At 47.4% G+C, this 17,792-nt stretch overlaps 2 protein-coding genes across 2 annotated transcripts; one reads left to right on the top strand and one right to left on the bottom strand.

Moving 5' to 3' along the window:
- Window positions 1-9,054: 9,054 nt before the first annotated feature.
- Window positions 9,055-11,324, top strand: LOC127343860 (heat stress transcription factor A-4b). Its single transcript, XM_051370053.2, has 2 exons — window positions 9,055-9,475; window positions 10,015-11,324. Exons 1-2 carry the CDS (start codon window positions 9,275-9,277, stop codon window positions 11,128-11,130), a joined length of 1,317 nt encoding a protein of 438 aa, XP_051226013.1. The 5' UTR covers window positions 9,055-9,274; the 3' UTR covers window positions 11,131-11,324.
- A 1,161-nt stretch (window positions 11,325-12,485) lies between these two features.
- On the bottom strand, window positions 12,486-17,463 carry LOC127343859 (probable alpha,alpha-trehalose-phosphate synthase [UDP-forming] 7). Its single transcript, XM_051370052.2, has 3 exons — window positions 15,141-17,463; window positions 14,179-14,452; window positions 12,486-13,309 (listed from the first exon to the last, which is right to left on the bottom strand). The coding sequence occupies exons 1-3, from the start codon at window positions 17,210-17,212 to the stop codon at window positions 12,932-12,934; spliced, it is 2,724 nt and encodes a 907-aa protein (XP_051226012.1). The 5' UTR covers window positions 17,213-17,463; the 3' UTR covers window positions 12,486-12,931.
- Between the last annotated feature and the right edge of the window lie 329 nt (window positions 17,464-17,792).

Here is a 17,792-nt window from a genome sequence, read left to right as displayed (position 1 = left end):
GGTGCAAATAGGTAGCCTACCTACAGCCCCACATATACCCTGTTTTGTCGTGTGATTTGTTCTTATACCCTTGATATTCGCTTCGCTACATCCGTGCACTAGTTGTTACTACAAGTGGTAAGCAACACTAATTTACTTTGGAACGGTAAGATCTCCTTTTCTTATCAGTTTTGAGTGAGTTGTGAGAGTACCACCATATATTTTTGATTTTGTGCACTAATCTACTAACGATGTCTGCTAGTGATCATAAACTTGTTAACCAGGAAAACAAGAGTGCTGCCGATATCATCACATGGAGGGAGTATGAGGCTCTTCGTAATGAGATGCGACGTGCATTCCGCGCTCAGGACGATGTGCTTAATGGGAAGGTTGAAGAGATCTCCCAAAAGCTGGATGCTACTCATGTGACCGTCACTACAATGCAAGATCAAATGACGGATGTACAACGTAGTCTTGCTGATTTGCGCTTTTTGAGAATTTGACCGCGCAACATCAACAAGAAGATGACGATGATCCTGAGCTTCAAGATGACGCACACAATGCTCGTGATGCGCCACGTGGTAATCGTCCTCGCGGTTGGGCTCCACTTGGCCGCAATGGTCATGGACAAGATGAGGAAGATGGTTTGGGTAAGCCCAAGTTTTCTATACCCAAGTTTGAAGGAGGAGCTGATGTTGAAGAATACCTCACTTGGGAGCTCAAGATTGAGAAGTTGTGGAGCTTACATCCACATTATACTGAAGATCGGAAGATCAAGCTTGCTTCTTCCAAATTTGATGGCTATGCTTTGCGTTGGTGGGATGCTATTGTTCGTAACCGTGAAGAGGATCGTGAGCAACCTATACGCACATGGCGTGCCATGAAGGAGGCAATGACTTCTCGCTTTGTGCCTACAAATTACTTGCGGAATATATATGATAAGCTGACTCTATTGAGACAAGGTGTGAAGACTGTGGATGAATACTACATGGAGATGGAGATGCTTATGCAGCGTGGCCGTGTCCGTGAGTCTCTCGAGATGACAATGCAGCGTTTCCTCAATGGTTTGAAGTATGATATCAAAGGCATTGTTCGTCACTACAGCTACACCAATATGAATCAATTGTTACATCATGCAAGAGAAGCTGAATCACAGTTGGCTGACGAAGCAAAGATCAAAGGTCGAGCTACAGGAGCTGGGCGTTTCACACCCCGCGCGGCCACATCTATGGCGCCGACGCCTTCGACGCGCTCCGCCCCTTACTCTACTCCGCCTAGTAAGCCAGTCTCCAATGTGTCTAACACAAAGAAGTCCGAATCTGCTGCAAGTACGAGTGGCTCTAATGTGTCTACTGCGCGTAACCGTGATATGGCTTGTCATACATGTGGTGGCAAGGGTCACTTCAAGAGAGATTGTCCTACCGTAAAGTCATGATTATCAATGAGGACAATGAATACGATATTGGAGATGATGTTGATCCTAATGCTCCAGAAGATGATGACTATGACACTGATGGTGAAGATGCATATCCGTCTGATGCTCGCACCATTGTTGTGTCGCAGCGTGCTCTTAATGTGTTGCCTAGTGCATCTACTCAGCGCTGCAATTTGTTCCAAACAAAGGCTTTAGTTGGTCCTGACAAGGCTTGCAAGGTCATTATTGATGGCGGGAGTTGCCGCAATTTAGCAAGCAAGGAGTTGTGTACCAAGCTGAAGTTGAAGTATCTACCGCACCCGCATCCATATTATATTCGGTGGTTGAGCGACAATGGTGAGATGAAGGTAAATCACATGGTGCGTGTTGAGTTTGCTATTGGGCCGTATAAGGATTGCATTGATTTTGATGTTGTTCCTATGACGGTGTGTCACCTACTATTGGGTCGGCCTTGGCTCTATGACCGTTCTGTGCAACACAATGCCGTGCCAATACATATCACTTGGAGTTCAAGGGCAAGAAAATTAATTTACAGCCTATGACACCACAACAAATTGTCAATGAGTCTCGTCAGAAAGTTGAAGTCAACTTGGAGGATGCTTCTTTAGATAGGCGGGAGAATTGTAATGTTGTGAGTGATATAACGAAAAGTGAGAGAGTGAATTCCTTAGTCTCATTAGCCACCAAAGAAGACATGCGAGAATTTAGTGAGGATCATACAGCCATGCCTCTTGTGCTATTGTACAGGGGTACAGTTTTGGTTTCTAACGACATGACCCCTCTTCCTTTTGGTGTTTCTAATGTTTTGCAGGAATTTTGCGACGTGTTTCCGGATGAGGTACCCGCAGGACTTCCACCATTGCGAGGTATTGAGCATCAAATCGACTTGATTCCCGGAGCTTCGCTACCCAATCGGGCACCATATAGAACGAACCTCGAAGAGACGAAGGAGATACAGAAGCAAGTACAAGCGCTACTCGACAAAGGTTATATACGCATCAGCCTTAGTCCTTGTGTTGTTCCTGTTATTCTAGTTCCTAAGAAATATGGTACATGGCGTATGTGCGTAGATTGTAGAGCGATAAACAACATTACTATTCGATATCGTCATCCTATTCCCCGTTTAGAGGATATGCTAGATGAATTGAGTGATGCTGCTGTTTTCACTAAAATTGATTTACGTAGTGGTTATCATCAAATTAGGATGAAAGAAGGGGATGAGTGGAAAACCGCCTTTAAAATAAAATTTGGTTTATATGAGTGGTTAGTAATGCCTTTTGGTTTGACTAATGCACCTAGCACTTTCATGAGACTGATGAACCATGTTTTGCGTGATTTTATTGGCAAGTTTGTGGTTGTGTATTTTGATGACATATTAATTTACAGCCACAATGAATCTGATCATATTATACATATTCGACATGTTTTGCAAGTGTTGCGTGAAAGTAAACTCTATGGTAATCTTGAGAAGTGCACATTTTGCAAAGATAAGGTCATATTTCTGGGTTATGTTGTCTCTAAGAATGGAGTAGAAGTAGATGTGTCTAAAATTGAAGCTATTCAAAATTGGCCTACTCCCATGAATGTGAGTCAAGTTAGAAGTTTTCATGGTCTAGCTGGGTTTTATCGCCGTTTTGTGCCCAATTTTTCTACTATTGCTGCACCTTTGAATGAATTGACTAAAAAGGGTGTTGCATTTGAGTGGGGCGTTGCCCAAGATCATGCTTTTGATGAACTGAAACGATTGTTAACTTCTGCACCGTTGCTTGCACTTCCTGATTTCAATAAGCAATTTGAGATTGAATGTGATGCTAGTGGTATTGGAATTGGTGGTGTGTTGATGCAAGAGGGTCGCCCAATTGCATATTTTTCTGAGAAACTTTCTGGTGCTAAGTTGAACTATCCAATATATGATAAAGAATTGTATGCTTTAATTAGAGTTCTTGAGGTTTGGCAACATTATTTGTGGTCAAAAGAATTTATCATACATTCTGATCATGAAGCTTTGAAATATCTAAAAGCATGATACGTCTCCAACGTATCGATAATTTCTTATGTTCCATGCTACTTTATTGATGATATCTACATGTTTTATACATACTTTATGTCATATTTATGCATTTTCCGGCACTAACCTATTAACGAGATGCCGAAGAGCCGATTCTGTTTTTCTGCTGTTTTTGGTTTCAGAAATCCTAGTAAGGAAATATTCTCGGAATTGGACGAAATCAACGCCCAGGATCTTATTTTTCCACGAAGCTTCCAGAGCACCGGGGGAGATACGAAGTGGGGTGACGAGGCGACGCCACACCAGGGCGGCGCGGCCCAAGCCCTGGCCGCGCCGGCCTATGGTGTGGGCCCCTCGTGGCGCCCCCTGACCTACCCTTCCGCCTACTTAAGCCTTCGTCGAGAATAACTCCAGTACCGAGAGCCACGATACGGAAAACCTTCCAGATACGCCGCCGCCGCCAATCCCATCTCGGGGGATTCAGGAGATCGCCTCCGGCACCCGGCCGGAGAGGAGAATCATCTCCCGGAGGACTCTTCACCGCCATGGTCGCCTCCGGAGTGATGAGTGAGTAGTTCACCCCTGGACTATGGGTCCATAGCAGTAGCTAGATGGTCGTCTTCTCCTAATTGTGCTACCATTGTTGGATCTTGTGAGCTGCCTAACATGATCAAGATCATCTATCTATAATGCTACATGTTGTGTTTGTTGGGATCTGATGAATAAGTGAATGCTATGTTATGTTGATTATCAATATCATCTATGTGTTGTTTATGATCTTGCATGCTCTCCGTTGCTAGTAGAGGCTCTGGCCAAGTTTTTGCTTGTAACTCCAAGAGGGAGTATTTATGCTCGATAGTGGGTTCATGTCTCCATTAAATCTGGGGGAGTGACAGAAACCTCTAAGGTTGTGGATGTGCTGTTGCCACTAGGGATAAAACATCAATGCTATGTCTAAGGATATATTCGTTGATTACATTACACACCATACTTAATGCAATTGTCTGTTGTTTGCAACTTAATACTGGAGGGGATTCGGATGATAACCTGAAGGTGGACTTTTTAGGCATAGATGCATTCTGGATACGGTCTATGTACTTTGTCGTAATGCCCAATTAAATCTCACAATACTCATCATATCATGTATGTGCATTGTCATGCCCTCTCTATTTGTCAATTGCCCAACTGTAATTTGTTCACCCAACATGCTATTTATCTTATGGGAGAGACACCTCTAGTGAACTGTGGACCCCGGTCCTACTCTTAACATCGAATACAATCTACTGCAATACTTGCTCTACTGTTCTCTGTAAAACAATCATCATCCACACTACACATCTAATCCTTTGTTACAGAAGCCGGTGAGATTGACAACCTCACTGTTTCGTTGGGGCAAAGTACTTTGGTTGTGTTGTGCAGGTTCCACGTTGGCGCTGGAATCCCTGGTGTTGCGCCGCACTACATCTCGCCGCCATCAACCTTCAACGTGCTTCTTGGCTCCTACTGGTTCGATAAACCTTGGTTTCTTACTGAGGGAAAACTTGCCGCTGTACGCATCACACCTTCCTCTTGGGGTTCCCAACGGACGCGTGCTGTACGCGTATCAAAGCACAATCTACTTTGCATAAGCGTCTTGCTAAGTGGGTTGAGTTCATTGAGTCTTTTCCGTACATTATTAAGCATAAGAAGGGAAAAGATAACATTGTTGCTGATGCTCTATCTAGGAAGAATATGCTATTAACTCAACTTGATGTTAAAATTCCTGGATTAGAAGTGCTATGTGATTTGTATGCTACGGATCATGATTTTGCTGAACCATATCGCTTATGTGCTCTTGGTAAAGCATGGGAAAAGTATCACATACATGATGGGTTCTTGTTTCGAGCTAACAAACTATGTGTTCTAGAATCGTCTGTGCGTTTGCTCTTATTGCAGGAATCACATGCTGAAGGTTTGATGGGTCACTTTGGGCGTGAGAAGACGCTACTCATGTTAGCTGACCATTTTTGTTGGCGAAAGGTGAGGCGGGATGTGGACAGGTATGTGAAGAGGTGCATTACTTGCAACAAGTCCAAGTCCAAGCTGAAGCCTCACGGTTTGTATACTCCATTACCGGCACCTACTACACCTTGGGAAGATATTAGTATGGATTTTGTGTTGGGTTTGCCGCGTCCTAAAAGAGGCCATGATTCTATATTTGTGGTAGTGGACAGATTTTCTAAAATGTCACACTTTATTGCCTGCCACAAAAGCGACGATGCGTCGCATATTGCTAACCTGTTTTTCAGGGAGATTGTTCGACTACATGGAGTCCCTAAGACTATTGTTTCTGATCGTGATGTGAAGTTCATGAGCTACTTCTGGAAGACACTTTGGGGAAAGCTAGGGACAAAGCTACTGTTCAGTACTACTTGTCATCCCCAAACTGATGGCCAAACTGAGGTGGTGAATAGAACCTTGTCACAACTGTTGCGATCCATGATCAAGAAGAACCTGAAGGAGTGGGAAGAGTGTTTGCCGCATGTAGAGTTTTTTTGCTTACAACAGGGCGGTACATTCTACCACGGAGTTATGTCCTTTTGAGGTGGTGTATGGTTTCAAACCCATTACTCCACTTGATTTGTTGCCTTTACCCATACATGAGAGAGTTAATATGGAGGCATCCAAGAGGGCAGATTTTGTGCGAAAAATCCATGTGAAGACTAAAGAGTTGATAGAGAAGAAAGGCAAGAGCAATGTTGCAAGGATGAACAAGAAGCGCAAAGAGATGTTGTTCAAGCCTGGTGATATGGTCTGGGTACATTTTCGCAAGGATAGGTTCCCGAAGCTGCGGAAGTCTAAGTTGAAGCCTCGTGGTGCTGGTCCTTACAAAGTGCTTGCCAAGATCAATGATAATGCATACTTGATAGATCTTCCAGTTGATGAGTTTGGTGTCAGTAATTCTTTCAATGTTGCTGATTTGACACCATATGACGGAGAAGACCTTGGAGCGTCGAGGTCAACGCCTTTTGAAGGGGGAGGGGAGATGATGAGGACATCCCTACTACACCACTACCTCCGTCATTGATAAATGAAGATGAACCTGCTGTGAAGCTCAAGTCCAATGAAGTTCGGATTGGACCAATTACAAGGGCTCATGCGAAGCTACTTAAACAACAGGTGAACTTGTTTCTAAACGGTACTTTGATTGATGAGAACTTTATACTGCCTAAGTCCTATTACTTATGTATCATCAGGTATCAAGAGGAGACGAGCATCGCACGAGGAGTAGAGGAGCGGCTGGACATGAAGACGGACGTCAAGATGGACGTGAAGCTGGACATGGAGCTGGACATGAAGATATCTTATGGACGCGCGAGGGAGGAGCGGGAGGCATGCGCGAGAGGAGAAGTCGACGTCCAGGCCGGTCCAGCACCCGGTTAGACCGGCCTCCAGACCGGCCAGCCCGGTCCCTGGCCCGGTTGACCGGGCGCCAACCGGACGCATCGTACCGGGGCCAAACCGGACGAAGTTTTGCGAACTTTCCGGTTGCCGCCCGGTTGACCGGATGCCAGACCGGCCGGCCCGGTCCCTGGCCCGGTTGACCGGATTCCAGACCGGATCCGTCCGAGTCTGTCTCGACCAGATCTATTCTAGGTCGGTTATTCTTGTATCTTTTCGACCAGAAATCGTCCTGGGCGCCTATATAAGTCCCCAGGACGCCCCCTAGCTGCTTTAGACCATGTTTAAGATAAACCCTAGTTCTTAGTTGTTTGCTCTAGCAAAACTATTGAATCCCTACACCATATTGCTTGATATTGTGTAGATCCTGAAAAAGTCTTGTGTGATCTACTGTTCCATTGGGAATTAGACGGTTGCAACTTACCGCTTCGTGGTCGGCGGCTACGTGCGCAAGTGTGTGGAGTTGCGAATATCTTGCAGGGTTGAGAGCTGTGGCATTGGCAACATGGACCAATCGAGAGATCTCGTTGCGTCATACAAGTTATCATCCACTACATCGTCGTGTTTCTCCGCTGCCATCACCCTGTGATCATCATCACCACCGTTGCTTACTGAGAAGATCGGGCCACCACATATCAAATCATGTCTGAAGCTTCCTGGCTGTGTGTTGCTGCTACCATGTCGTCTCTAGTTGTTGTTCGTGTCCTGTCATGTCCTGGACTATGATCGTGTCTGCTGTGTTCTGAACTATGATCATGTCTGAACAATGGGGTGTCCTTAACTTGTGTCGTCGATGATCAGTGCTAAGTTTTCTTGTGTGTTCTTGCCTGTACTGAAGGTAAGCGGTAACCAGAACCGGGTTTTGTGTTGCAATCAAATAACAGGGGCGCCGTTTTGGGCTGCTACAAGGACTGAAAACCGAGCTACCAAACGGGCAGAGCCCAAATCTCCACGGGGCCAAAAAAGTCTGCGCAAGCCACCAAACAACGTGGTTTTTCTGGCCCATGGTCCGTCTGGGACGCGCATGGGCCTTCTTTCCACTGCATCAGTGGTGCAGGCTACCAAACACGCCCTTGACCTTGCGGCGGTGTGTACTAAGCGGTGGCAGGGCTCGTAATTTCGATGAGAGAGTATGTGCAGTAGAAAAACAACAAAAAATTAGATAGAAATCTTACTTTCTTTATTAGTTTTATTAGTAGGTAAAGATAAGTTCCAGCTGCAATGTGCGGGGCATCTCTAGTTTAGACATATGTGTCATGAAATAGAAGATAATTTTCAACGGTGCTTTAACACAATGGCTTTGAATTAAGGGCGCTAATTTTCAGTGGAGCCTTGATACAGTGACTTTGAATTATACAAACTGAAGAAGGCTCTACATGTGCAAATTTTCAGTTGCGCCGCGACCCAATGGATTTGAATTATGAAGAATCGAAAATGGGATCCAAATTTAATCAGTAACCGTGAAATAAAGCCTAAACCAGATCGAGCAGTGATAGGCGTTTAGGGGGATTTGAATTCGCGAGCAGGGAATCGGCCAGGCGCAAACGGAATCACCGACCAAAGATCACTCACGAGCAACCCGCTCAGAGATGTGAGCTGCCTTCTGACGACGATCTTTGTCCAGGCAGCGGCGTTCTTCCACACGATGACTGTCTTCAGCACGAAGGCGCTCGAAATCCGCAGCCCTATGATCTTCCTCCCTGCAGCGATCTTCTTCTTCGCGCCACCAATCTTTCTCACGGTGCCTCTCCTCCTCCCAACACCGATGTTCATCACGTCGATTCACTTCAGAAACAACCTGAGGACGGTTCCCAAAGTAATTACGCGATGGAGATTTTTTTTGGCGGGGTTACGATATTCGGGGAAGCCTGTGTTATTTCCAATAAAAACTATAAAATTGCTTGATAAATCAGCTGCACATGAAAAAAAAGCGAGTTTTTTTTTTTTGCGAGTTAAAAGTGCGCTGCGATCCGGAGCTCGAAAAGAAACTTTCAGATTCGAAAAATAAAATAAAGAAAAACTTTCTACGCCTCGAGATTCTGCGTCAAATCGCAGTCTGGTCCTTGGCCGCAGCACCTATTCATTGAGCCGTCCCCCTCTCCATCTCCTCTCCGCGTCAGCGTCACTGCTTACCCAACCCAAAGCACAGCCGCGCACTGCGATCCAAACCCCGTTTCGGCCCCACCCTCGTCTCTCTCTCTCTCTCTCTCTCTCTCTCTCATCTCCCTCCGCCCGCAGCCGCAACCCAACCTTCTGGAAAATTCCGCTCGCCCGAGAAATTCTCGCCCCCCCCAACCCAACCCAACCCCCAACCAACCAGACCCAACCAAGAACCCGCGCCGCCGATCACCCACCATGCGCTGAGCCCGACCCCGACCCCGCCGCGCCGCGACCCGGGGGCAGCACTGCAGATGGAGGGGGGATCGCTGCCGCCGTTCCTCACCAAGACGTACGAGATGGTCGACGAGCCGTCCACGGACGCGGTGGTCGCCTGGACGCCGTCCGGGACCAGCTTCGTCGTCGCCAGCCAGCCCGACTTCTGCCGGGATCTGCTCCCCAAGTACTTCAAGCACAACAACTTCTCCAGCTTCGTGCGCCAGCTCAACACCTACGTAAGAAGAAGAACTAACTTCACGGTTACGCCCACCCCTCTTCTCTCCTCCGCCCAATCCCAATCTCCGCTTACCAGCTGAAATTGGGGCGTTGCCGGAATGCGTGCTGATCTGTTTCTGTGGGTATCGCTATAATTTGGGCAAATCATCTGCAATTCTGCACTAGCGTTTACGATTTGCTGCTCTTGGCCCAAAGTAGTAGCTTGTTAGTGTAACAGATTCTGTTGGTTTTTTCTTTTCATTGGACATACTTTTAAGCAACCAGGGTCAACTCTTCAACTCTATATCTGTGAAATTCAACTAGCTTAGTTCAGTGCTATTTCCTCTTGACCCTGTGGAATCCTAGGACTGTCTAAGAAGCAAGCGTTCAATCATGAAAACTGAATTTGAAATAACATATACTTCCACAACCATCTAGTATACTTTGTTTCCTTCTAGCTGCAGTACATTATTTCATTTTATCTATCTTTGATAATGCACAATACCTATTGCGCGCGTGTCTATTCTAATATGTGTGCCCCCTACTCGTTCTCATACAGGGCTTTAGGAAAGTAGATCCGGAACAATGGGAGTTTGCGAACGAGGAGTTCATAAGAGGGCAGCGGTACCGGTTAAAGAACATCCATAGACGCAAGCCCATCTTCAGCCACTCATCGCACTCTCAGGGCGCCGGACCGTTAGCGGAGAGCGAAAAGAGGGACTACGAGGAGGAAATCGAGAGGCTCAAGTGCGATAACGCAGCATTGGCCCTGCAGGTTGAAAAGAACGATCAGAAGAAGATCGACATGGACAAAAAGATGCAGGCCTTGGAAGAGAAGCTGTTTGCTGTCGAGCATCAGCAGACCAGCCTAATATCTTATGTCAGGGACATCGTGAAGGCGCCAGGGTTTCATTCTACCTTTGCAGAGCAATCTGATCACCATGGGAAGAAGAGGAGGCTGCCAAAGCCGATTTCCTTCCATGAGGATGCAGCTCATGCGAGTACTCGGGAGAACCAGATTACGCGTTGTGACTTGGCCAACTCACCACCAGCTCATGAACTTTACAGAGAATCGTTTGACAAAATGGAATTATCGTTGAACTCGTTGGAGAATTTCCTCAAGCAAGCGAGCGAAGCACTCGATAATGATATTTCATATGATGGGGATTGCGCAGGCCCTTCGTCAGCTGTTGTTATCACGGAGCTCCATTCGTCTGGGGAAAGTGATCCTCACACGCGACCAGCTCCGTCGATGATGCATACTTCTTCAGCTGGCATAGGAGATTCTCATTCTTCTCAGGATATAGCAGAGTCGACCAGCTGTGCAGAAAGTCCTCCCCTTTCTCAGATGCATTCTATTGCAGATTCACGAGCTAAGATCTCCAATATTGATGTCAATATGGAACCTGCTGTTACAGAAACTGGTCCATCCAGAGATGAAGCTGCCCAAGACCCTCCTGCTGCCGCAGCTGGCGCAAACGATGGGTTTTGGCAGCAGTTTCTTACCGAGCAGCCTGGGTCATTGGTTGCACATCAGGAGGCCGAATCAGAACGGCGAGACAGGGAAGCAGAGCAAATGACACCAGGTGACCGGGCTAATTTTTGGTGGAGCAAGAAGAGTGTTGAACAGATGACAGAAAAACTGGGGCATCTCACCTCAGCTGAGAAAACCTGACTCCGTATTTCTTATTTCTTTTAGCTGAACAATGACCAGTACAGAAACATTAGGAGCATGGCATCTCCCAGTCAGAGATATTCCGGCTAACATTTACTTCGCAGTGTATCATATTTGCAGTGTGCTTAGAATGTTGCAGACTACGCTATATTATCCTGATATGCATCCATACTTTATTCGTTGGAACTTAGATATACCCTTGGCCATGGCTCATGCTGTTTCTCATATTTGTGGTAAAATATCATTTTGTGACAAGTATGTGTTGCAATTTTTCGTTGTTGCTTATTGCAATATACATAGGCACCACGGAATTCACATCGAGAAAGGATGTTTGGAACTTGGGTCTTAATTTTGATTTCTATGCACCTTGCCTGCTATTCGGATCAACCTCTGGTATTTCTGGCTTTGTGGAACAGGAACCCCGTGTTTTTTTGCGCCTTTCCTAATTCGCATCTAGGTGCCTAGCTTATTTTCAGTTTGGCATCATTCAGGTTTTCCGTCCTTTGGTTCGCGCAATCTCACACACATTACTGCATAGTTTTATCTGAAAATCTAGCTGATACTGAATTGAAAATCAGCTACTAGTATGTGCCTTTTAATGAGGCTTCGGGAGTCAGCAGCTCACCTCTTGGGCAGGTAACATTTCTGACAGCATAGCGGAAGGCCCGTTGCTACCCCTGTTGCTATGGTTTGGCTCAAAACAGGACTCTGTCTCCTCGCTGCTGCACATGTGCGTAGTTTGTGAGCATTGGAGGGGAGGGGTGATAATTGTACTGCGCTGCGCTGGTATGCATCAATTCATGGTCCTTCGAAGATAGTACATTCCGGTCTGGACTCTGGAGTCTGTGTGTCCCCGCCCGACCATTTCTTTCGCTTCGATCCAAAGCCTGACATTGTTGGTGCTAACTGCACCGCTGGCAATTGTGACTTCATCTGTGCTGTGCATGTGTGTTCCATCTTTTCTGCATCCCGTATAGTCTAAGGAAAAACTCAATTCTACCCACTGCGTATAGAACACTGTTGCCCGTGTCCACAATTCAAAATCCAAGGGAGCATCATCTCTCTTACGTTGCCAGTACTATCAAAAAAAGTGCATTCCCTGCTGTTTATCCATTTTCCTAACTACCCAAGGCAAAGAGCTGTTTTTTTAGCTATTGTGATAGTCTACTGAAAGAACAAAACGCAAGCACTCTAATTAACGTATCTGACAAGAACCGTCGCACATTATAGGTACTCTGTAGTGAAATCGACAGGAACCAATGCAATTAAGAACCTAGTGTATTCTTTCCAGTAAGAGAAGCATTTTCTGTAGAACCATGAAAGCAAGACAAAGAAAAAAAAAGGAACCCAAACAATGAACAAATCTGAGCATTCACATCACCACGACTTTAGAATTCAAAAACGAAACCACTGTGTAACTTGTTAACAAGGATCACAAGCTGCGGATGCTCTCCTTTGATTTCCCATGTGCAATAGCAATCCTATAACCCCAAATTCCCCATTACCTCATCCATACAAGTTCACTTTCCTTCAATTTTACTTCAGAAGGTAAAAGATTAAGAGAAATGTGCAAATAAAGGTGACGAGTCAGCTATGGACATATGGACCTACGTTTTCCAGCAAAAAGATCATGATGTCTTGCCCAACTGGAGAGTCGGAGCATGCTTCTTCAGTACCTTCACATCGTAGGTCCTGGTGTTAGTCATTGCTTGAGTACCCAACTTCATATCCGTCAGAATACATGTGTAGAAGCGACTGTTGAATCAATAGTCATAATCTGCAGATTTAACCAATCCCTGTACTACAATCCCCTGAAAGGTCTATCACTTGACTCTGTTTGTTCACCGCTGATATCAATTGAGGAGATAGACGCAGACAACTCATCAGCCAATCCAGTCATGGGTTCAACATCTGTTGCATCAGCCAGTGTGCTAAGCATTGTGGCCACTTCAAACGTATCATCCAAGTAGAATTTGGCTTTGCTTGGTTTTTGTCCCACCGTGCATGCGAACAATGGTGTCTTTGGAGCAACCATGCCTCTTTTGATGATATCGGCAATGTTTTCAAACATGTCCTCATCTGATCTATCATCACCAATGCACAATACAAAGTCGGCCTGCTTTCCTCTCTCCTTCATTGATGCCAGTATCTTCTCAGCTATTACTCCCTTGCTTACTCCCTGGAGAATTAGCATATGGAAACAACGACATTCAATATTAATGTTGAGTATACACCACAGATCAAGCATGCAAGGCAATGTTGAGAGGGGGGCATCCAACGTATTAAATCAGATTGTGCATGTGGTGTCCATTTCGTGTGGCCATTAAGTAAGCTCACTGCTACTAAAACAAGTACTCCCTCCATCCCATGGATGTCTTAACTTTGTCTAAATTTGGATGTATCGAGACAATAAATAGTGTCTAGATACATCCAAATTCAGACAAAGCTAAGACATATTTTATGGGACGGAGGGAGTAACAGACTTGTAGAAAAAATAATGTTAATAGTAGGTTAGGTGGTAAAGTAATTATGCCCTGCAAGTGACATGACACTATTTATAAAGATAAAGCATCCCTGCATGTCATTTCAGAAAGCTCTTCTACAACCACAAGATAAGATAAACAACACATCAGCACCTATAAGGTCTTTCCTAACCAAGAGAAAAGCTAAACACAGCTAGCACATGGCTGATATATTTTCCCATGAGCAGAATCACACCTAACAGACTCACATGGCTGCATACGAAATTATAAAATTAATACTCCCTCCATCCCAAAATAAGTTGCTAAAGTTTGTCTAGATACAGTTGAATCTAGACATGTTTTTAGTGTGCAGATACAGAAGTTGAGCAAGTTATTTTGGGGCAGAGGGAGTAATTGTATTGACTGTACAAAATAAAAAAGAACTACAGCCTAACTTAGCAAGGACAAATATGCGAACCACTGATACACTTCATTTTAGACACAAGAACGTAAAATGTGTTCTCTAAGGTAGATATGCGTGAACTAATGAAGAAAGATATTCGAGAAATTAAAGGGATGCACACACCTGAGGTTTGACTTCAACAATGAATTGGCCACTCTTGACAGAGACTGGTTCATTTGCTAATACACTCTCCAGGTGATCAAGCATCTCTTTGGCCTGTGAGGACCCAAAGCCTGAGTCAGCATCCTGATGGTGCCACACCAAAGCGCTTTCCTTAGTCTCAATGTAGGATCCATCAGTTGATTCGGTATACAAATTCATCACAGGCTCTGCCATTTCCATCCATCCGAAGTCCGAAGCCTGGGCGCACGTTTGCCACTCTTCATCTCTACTCCACCTACACATGTTTAGACAGAACAGATTTTATTTCAAGTTGTTTTTGAGATAATCTGATAGTCGCCAGCCAAGCCAGGCTAGCAGAGTTATTGGTGTCTACCATAAGTAACAAAGCAAATAGATAACAGCCTATTACAAGAAAAAACACTAAAGTTCTTAATTTATGTGAGCGCGCCAGATTTGAGTGAATCTGGTACTCTGGACCTTCCTAAACAAGGAAAAATACCAAGACAAAGTTCTGCAGCGTAACGAACGAATAGCAGCAGAGGTACATATCAACTCATGGAGGACAAAAACATTGCAACTGCCTCCACTCTACTTGGATAGGTGCAAAGAAAACTCCGTATCACGTATCAATACTAAGCATGACAAGACCAACCATCATCAGTTTCATACTTTCATTTTATTACTACGGGATTTTCCTTGCAAAACCTTTTTCGCATAATCACATGCCAGTTTCAGAAACAAAAAGATTCTAATAATTGCAGTATAACAGGTTACCCTAAGAACTAGACATGAAAATAAACTCAGTTCACTGTTTGTAAGGCCTTATGATTACAGAACAAACTAGCACAATCTGTACCATTGTTACAAATTATATGAAGATCATAAGGTAAATAACACTAGAGTTTGTGCTACTACTAGAATTATGAAATAGGGGGAGAAAGGGTCAAAATGAAGAACCGTACCTTAAGAAGTAGCCGTGTTCTGCTGCAAGACCCAGCTTAGGGCAGGAGGAAAACCATTCTCCCAATTTATCCCTGCTTCTCCCACTGACAATAAAAACAACATTCCTCTTATCTGAGCAGAGGGTATTGATGATCCTCAGAACTTCTGCACTAGGTGCCTTGTTGATGGAAGTCTGAGGTACCAGTGTTCCATCATAGTCAAGCAATATAGTCCTGCTCTGTGACCTCTCATAAGCCATAACAATAGAATCCATGTTAAGCTTTGTGAAATGAGGGTCCAAGGCCACCACCCTGAAACCAAAACCCAATCCGATGCCCCAGCACGTCCTTCTAAAGTGGTCCTTGCAAGCCCTCTCCAAGTCCTGGATGAAGCTCTTTGACCAGTAAGCAACGTCGTGGGTGCTGACATACCGATAGTGCTTCTCGTGCCTCAGCTGCTTCTCCTGCTCCGACATCGAAATGGCCTCATTCATCGCCTCCGCGGTGGCCTCTACATTCCAAGGGTTGACACGGATAGCGCCACTCAGGGACGGCGAGCACCCGATGAACTCTGACACCACGAGCATGCTCTTCTTCAGCCCACACGCCTCCGACGACGAGGACTCTGACCCAGTTATCCCCTGCCTACAGACAATGTACTCGTACGGCGTCAAGTTCATCCCGTCCCTCACCGCGGTCACCACCACGCACTCTGCGATGGTGAAGAAGGCGCTCTTCTCGACACTGGAGACATCCCTGTCGATAAGGACAACCGGGCTGTACCCTGGCTGGCCGAACTCGGCGTTGATCCTGTTGTGGCTCTCGCGAATCTCAGCCTCGATGGCTTCCAGATCCTTGCCCTTGCCCCGGACCGGTCTCGCGATCTGCACCAGCACGGCCCGGCCCTGCCACTTGGTGTGCGTTTTCAGCAGATTCTCGAATGCGAGAAGCTTGAGGTTGATCCCCTTGAAGATGTCCATGTCATCGACGCCGAGCAGCACGGTCTTGCCCTGGAACTGCTGCTGCAGCTCGGAGACCCGCCAGTGCCTGTCGGGCAGGGAGAGCACCGACTGCAGCTGGTCCATGTGCACCCCGACGGGCATGATCTTGATCCCGACGGTGCGGCCGAAGTACTCGAGCCCAATGTATCCGCGCTTGGACTGGTACTCGATCCCGAGCATCCTGCTGCAGCAGGAGAGGAAGTGTCTGGCGTAGTCGAAGGTGTGGAAGCCGATGAGGTCGCAGTTGAGCAGCGCCTTGAGGATCTCCTCGCGGACCGGCAGCGTGCGGTAGATCTCGGAGGAGGGGAAGGGGCTGTGCAGGAAGAAGCCGATGCGGAGGCGGTTGAAGCGGCGGCGCAGGAAGGTTGGCAGCGCCATGAGGTGGTAGTCGTGCACCCACACGTAGTCGTCCTCCGGGTTGATCACCTCGACGACTTTCTCGAAGAAGAACTTGTTGGCCAGCACGTAGGCCTCCCACGCGCCGCGGTCGAACCGGCCGTTGTCTGGCGGGGCGGTGGAGGAGGAGGGTGGGGAGATGGAGGCGGAGAAGGGGAGCATGTAGTGGAAGAGCGGCCAGAGGGTGCGCTTGCAGAAGCGGTGGTAGAAGCGGTCGTGGAGGGACTCCGGGAGGAAGACCGCGGCGCAGCGGAAGCGGTCGTAGAGCGCCTGCGCCACCTCGTCCTGCTCCGCGGCGGGGACGTCGGCGCGCACGCCCCCGACGAAGAGCACCTCCATGTCGTCGGGCACGCCGTCGCGGAGCTGGAGGAGGAGCGAGTCGTCGTCCCAGGAGAAGGTCCAGCCGCGGCCGTCGGGGCGGCGGCGCGCGAGGATGGGCAGCTGGTTGGAGACGACGAGCAGGCGCTCGCCGGAGACGGAGGAGGGCACGTCGGAGGCGACGCTGTTGGTGGCGGCGGGCTCGGAGTCGTCCTCGCCGTCGAGCTCGGATAGGGTGCCCGGCACCGTCATGACCCGCGACATCCGCTTCATCCCGAAGGAGCCAGAGCGGCGCCGGCCCCCGCCGCCCGAGGGCCCCAGCGCCGCGAAGTTGCCCTCCGCGAGATCGAGCAGGTTGGTGTAGGACCGCGACATCATGGCTGAAACAAGGTCTCGGAAGGATGATGATGAAGAAGAAGAAGGTTGGCGTTGGACGGATGGAAGAAAAATTAGGACCCCGCTCCGATTCGCGGAATGGAGGATGCGAGCGGGAACCGCCGGGATGGTGGGCGGCGGGTGTGATCTGATCTGAGAGAGACGGCGGTGGAGATGGGAGGAGTGGTGGGTTTTCGAGTTGGGGGTAGTGGGGGATGGGATGGGAAATGAAACCGGAGGTGAGCGAGAGGTTGGGGACGCGCCCTCCCTGGTATATTCCACGCCCTCCGTGGACTCCAGCCCGGGTCGGTGGGTGAGACTTCCGTGGACCGCGCCCAGGGAGCGGGGGCGAAGAAAGAGGATAAGGTTTGCGCTTGCACACTCCGATGCCAGCTGGCGTCACGCGCCCCCACCTCTGGCTTGCCCTGCCCTGCCCTGTGGGGCGCGCTGGATTGACGGTTACGATGAGGGCTTCTACAGCTGTGGCTGCCGGACGGACGGGCCGGATCTGGCCGCGCTCCTAGTGCTGGTCCTGGGCCTGCTGCCCATTTTTAACTGTTCCGGTGGCTCGTTTGGGCGCTTG

Source organism: Lolium perenne, chromosome 3, assembly GCF_019359855.2.
Source record: "Lolium perenne isolate Kyuss_39 chromosome 3, Kyuss_2.0, whole genome shotgun sequence".
NCBI lineage: Eukaryota > Viridiplantae > Streptophyta > Magnoliopsida > Poales > Poaceae > Lolium > Lolium perenne.
The sequence above is the reverse complement of the archived record's forward strand: the minus strand, read 5'-3'. Positions and strand labels throughout refer to the sequence as shown.

Coding starts and splice junctions, on each gene's coding strand:
- LOC127343860 (XM_051370053.2), top strand. CDS start 9,275: ATGGAGGGGGGATCGCTGCCGCCGTTCCTCACCAAGACGTACGAGATG. Junction 9,476..10,014: donor TGCGCCAGCTCAACACCTAC/GTAAGAAGAAGA, acceptor GTTCTCATACAG/GGCTTTAGGAAAGTAGATCC.
- LOC127343859 (XM_051370052.2), bottom strand. CDS start 17,212: ATGATGTCGCGGTCCTACACCAACCTGCTCGATCTCGCGGAGGGCAAC. Junction 14,453..15,140: donor GAACACGGCTACTTCTTAAG/GTACGGTTCTTC, acceptor AAACATGTGTAG/GTGGAGTAGAGATGAAGAGT. Junction 13,310..14,178: donor TTGTTGAAGTCAAACCTCAG/GTGTGTGCATCC, acceptor CTAATTCTCCAG/GGAGTAAGCAAGGGAGTAAT.